The following is a 5,071-nucleotide window of genomic DNA, read 5'->3' on the forward strand; positions in this document are numbered from 1 at the left end:
CCTCATGGTATTGAACTTCACAGGCAAACTGCAGAGGGTTAATATTCAGAATACTGGTTTATTCAGCTGGTAAGGACATGGTCGAAGGTAGCACAGTTTGTCGTGCCAGAAACCGTCGGGTCTGAACCCCAAATCTGCCGCAATTTTGCGATTCATTCTGTTGGTTCATTTTTATTTGAATTTGTGAAAATATATTATCTGGTCAGTTTCTATCTCTTTGACATCAACGGGAGATTTAAATTAATTACACTATTTAAGGATTCTTTTTTTTTAAAGCTTACTGTTGAAGATAAATAATATACCAACAGAATATATAAAAATACGAGATTAATAAATATTATGAATAATAAATATGCTGTTTCATCGACTTACAGTTCTGGATAGGTTCTCACCTGATTGTTTACAGACCTTGTCTGTAATACTGCCTCAACCAAACACATACCTATGATATGTCAGAATTGTACAATTGACTGCTTTTAGCAATTATTTCTTACGGATGTGGAAAGGGCTTTGTCGTCTCTATTTATATACAGTCACGAAATTTCATTTATACGTTTCTTACCCTGGCTTCTAACCGGGTTGTTCAGTTACAATAACGTGGTGTAGAGAGTTGACTGGGAAACTCACCGTGTAAATTGCTCAACTTGTCATCTTACTTATCAAACTGTGAGCACCTTGTAGGTCATATAATCACAGATAACTTCTTCAGTTTTGACTGTATTAATCTTCGTCAAGTACTCAGTTATGGAACAAACTGGTGGTGGTCCGATTAATTGAAATAATCAAAGATCGGTCGCAGTGACTAACATAAACAATTTTTTAACACTTTTTTGCATTAACAACATTTTTCACAGCGTTGGTTTTGTCTGTGTCATTAAATTCACATTTCATAAGCACTACGAGCTCGTTCCAAGTCGTGATTGAATTTATCTTAAAGACTCCAGGTAATTTATGTTCCTAACATACTAGTCCTTCTTTAAAGATGTGAAATTTGCAAATGTATTTTGTGCTATTTGGAAAAAAACACCCCCCAAAAAACATATTTTAACTTTATTTTTTGTGCATTTACCAACATAACAGGACAGTTTGATAAATGACGCTAACCAATTATTTTCGATGATCGATATGTTGTAATGAACCAATCATCAATTATGAGATTTTAACCAGTTCCCAACACTAGAACTAAACCCATCGTGAATAGCCTATTTAAAGCCAGTATGCTAACGGAGGAAGGAATCTGCCAAAATCATTAAAAACTTTAATACATGCCCATTCTTCATTTGCACTGGATTCCAAAGCTCGAAGGAAATGTGTACAAAGAGAAATATTTTGCTGGGTCCAGAATGTATGTCCCAAAATCATTGTCTCAAAGATTATCCTATAATACTAAAACATCTTCCACAATACTATATTTTCATATACACTGAAAGTATTTGAGACACATGAAAATTGTAGCATGTGGATTCTCAAAAACTCGAAGCATCTGCTCAAGGTTTTGCAATCCGAGAAAAGGATGCAGTTCAATTCTGTCAAAACATTTATCACTTTGTTGACCACTATCCCTCATGACAAACTTTAGGGATAGCTTCATTCCACAAGGCATGGTGCATTTGTTAGTATACGTTTATATTGTTACTTTCTTCAAAGGTTCAGGACAATTTATCAAAAACGAAAGGAAAAGTCATCTGAAGTTTATTGAGAAAGTATGTCAATTTCTGGACTTGCTCATTGATAACATCTATGTAAATGTCGGGGTAAAGCACTTGGAAAATCATAGGCATCACCATGGGCACCAATTGTGTTTTTTCTCAATCGGCGCTGCTTTAGAAGAGCCTTCTTGTTGATGTGGAAAGAGTTTTGTCTCTTTTGTTCCTGTCTCTCTCGAATGAGCAGCCATAACACTGCGCACTAGTGGAGCTGTTAAGACTGAGTGATATGCTCTGTAACACTACATTATTCAAGATATATATTATATATGTATATATATTACAGAGATCTGTAATACTTGAAGAGGACATCCATCAGACCACATCAGTGTATTTCAATGAAACATGATAATATATTTATCAGTATCTATGAATTTTATCTCTAATATATATATATTGGGGCGTTTCGGTAGCCTAGTGTTTAAAGCGTTCGCTCGTCACGCCGAAAATACTGGTTCGATTCCCCACATAGGTACAATATATGAAGCCCATTTCTGGTGTCCCCCGCCATGATATTGCTGGAATATTGCTAAAAGCGGTGTGAAACCATACGCACTCACTCTAATAGGGACACATTTTGCTTTTAAGGAGGAAAATGGACATACGTCGATGTTGCTTACAGCTACGTAAGAGGTTACGACTTCGGCCACGAACCAATTGACCAGACGTACATCCGAGGCGAGATAAAGGCATGTCAAAGTATGGAAGTTTACATTTCCGACAACGACGACTGGGACAACTACGCATACTTCCAACTCGACTACTACCAGTCCTACACCGCTATACTTGACGGAAGCTCCTATGTCAACTGGATCTATGACCTAGTGCTCCAGTGTAACACATGGAAGCAAGTGTGGTTTGCCTGGGACGGTACTTCCTTCTCCATGGGGCGGGGATTGGAGAGAGATGTTGACACGCTTTTGACTGCTGATTTTGGGAGGTCATTCAACAAGAACATCCTCATCTTAGCATCCTTGTCTACAGAGGCATCCGGCACATGGAGATGGCTGACAGGTAATCTCAAGATAACTGTAAACCCTAATCTCGTTTATCCAGACAACCTTGTCTGAAATTCTGTTTGTGCTATTGACCTTGTCTCGAGTTGTGTTTGTGCTTTTGACCTTTTCGCGAGTTCTGTTTGTGCTATTGAATAAAGTGTAATGCGTTGTGGAATTTTGCCCTTTTGAACTAATGTTCCCCCTAATTGTGTTAAATATATATGTATATATATCAGGTGACTGTGTATATTGTTTCTATATTGTTTCTGTGTATATAATTTATGCATATCATCTTCATATTGCATATTCAGTATCTATCAACACCAACATATACTCATCCAAAAATATTCAAGTATTATATGGATCATAATTTGACCTATTAAATACTTTAATATTGAAAACTGGGGTGGTCTGAAACTGTGTTGAGTATATATCTATATCTCTGCTCTCAGATGAGCCTCCTCTCTTCAACCTCCCATCACCTGACGGAACTGAAACCATCACGATACCGGAGGACACAGCGCAGTACTCGCCGCTGTACGCCGTAGGGGCCACGGACCCCGAGGGCGACGACATCACCTACGGAACTGAGGATCCGAATTCCAATATTTTCGAGGTTCGTGAAAATATTAACCTGTGTGAATTCCGCCACATCTGTTATGTAAAATGAAATATATGTAATGTGTAGAATAAATGAATGAATGCATGCATACATACATACATACATACATACATACATACATACATACATACATACATACATACATACATACATACATACATACATACATACATACATACATACATACATACATACATACATACATACATACATACATACATACATACATACATACATACATACATACATACATACATATCGTACTGTGACCTGTTCTTCTATTGCCCTTCATCATATCATCAAAAGGAAGCACAGTTTGCTCGTTTAAGAATTAAATGTGTACCTGATTCTATTCTTGAAGGTGCATTACGGGTATATCTACCTGATGCAAGCCCTCGACTACGAGACGCAAGGCCGGAACATGCTCATCACAGTAACGTGAGTAACTTGATCAGAGACGGTAGTGGTCTGGGATGGTAGTGTTGGGAGACCTAGGATGGTGGTGTTGGGAGACCTGGGATGGTAGTGTTGGGAGACATGGGATGGTGGTGTTGTGAAACCTAGGATGGTAGTGTTGGGAGACCTGGGATGGTGGTGTTGGGAGACCTGGGATGGTAATGTTGGGAGACCTGGGATGGTAGTGTTGGGAGATCTGGGATGGTGGTGTTGGGAGACCTGGTATGGTAGTGTTGGGACACCTGGGATGGTAGTGTTGGGAGACATGGGATGGTGGTGTTGTGAAACCTAGGATGGTAGTGTTGGGACACCTGGGATGGTGGTGTTGGGAGACCTGGGTGGTTGGGGAGACCTGGGATGGTAGTGTTGGGAGATCTGGGATGGTGGTGCTGGGAGACCTGGGATAGTAGTGTTGGGAGACCTGGGATGGTGGTGTTCTGAGACCTGGGATGGTGATGATGGGACACCTGGGGTGGTAGTGTTTGAGACCTGGGATGGTGGTGTTGGGAGACCTGGGATGGTAGTGTTGGGAGAACTGGGATGGTAGTGTTGGGAGACCTGGGATGGTGATGTTGTGAGACCTGGGATGGTGGTGCTGGGAGACCTGGGATAGTAGTGTTGGGAGACCTGGGATGGTGGTGTTCTGAGACCTGGGATGGTGATGATGGGACACCTGGGGTGGTAGTGTTTGGAGACCTGGGATGGTGGTGTTGGGAGACCTGGGATGGTAGTGTTGGGAGAACTGGGATGGTAGTGTTGGGAGACCTGGGATGGTGATGTTGTGAGACCTGGGATGGTGGTGCTGGGAGACCTGGGATAGTAGTGTTGGGAGACCTGGGATGGTGGTGTTCTGAGACCTGGGATGGTGATGATGGGACACCTGGGGTGGTAGTGTTTGGAGACCTAGGATGGCGGTGTTGGGAGATCTGGGATGGTAGTGTTGGGACACCTGGGATGGTGGTGTTGGGAGACCTGGGATGGTGGTGTTGGGAGATCTGGGATGGTAGTGTTTGGACACCTGGGATGGTGGTGTTTTGAGACCAGGGATGGTAGTGTTGGGAGACATAGGATGGTAGTGTTGTGAGACCTAGGATGGTGGTGTTGGGAGACCTGGGAGGCTGCTTCTCACTATATATCAGACATGGCTTCTTTTCCCGGAATTACCGCGTTTGAAGTTCTTGTTTGCTCCAAGGTTTTACTTTTCGTAAGTAAGACCTATTTCCCGGTTTTACTTTTTCCTCACTCTAAATTAACACCAACATTCAGATTCAGATGATATGTTAGTGTTT

At 41.4% G+C, this 5,071-nt stretch overlaps 1 protein-coding gene across 1 annotated transcript; it reads right to left on the reverse strand.

Moving 5' to 3' along the window:
• Positions 1–3,777: 3,777 nt before the first annotated feature.
• Positions 3,778–4,848, reverse strand: LOC124273613 (putative protein FAM47C). The gene has a single exon (XM_046708900.1). It carries the CDS (start codon positions 4,846–4,848, stop codon positions 3,778–3,780), a length of 1,071 nt encoding a protein of 356 aa, XP_046564856.1.
• Positions 4,849–5,071: the final 223 nt, after the last annotated feature.

This window comes from Haliotis rubra, unplaced genomic scaffold (genome assembly GCF_003918875.1).
Source record: "Haliotis rubra isolate DU_JTF1 unplaced genomic scaffold, ASM391887v1 Scf1035, whole genome shotgun sequence".
Taxonomy (NCBI): Eukaryota; Metazoa; Mollusca; class Gastropoda; order Lepetellida; family Haliotidae; genus Haliotis; species Haliotis rubra.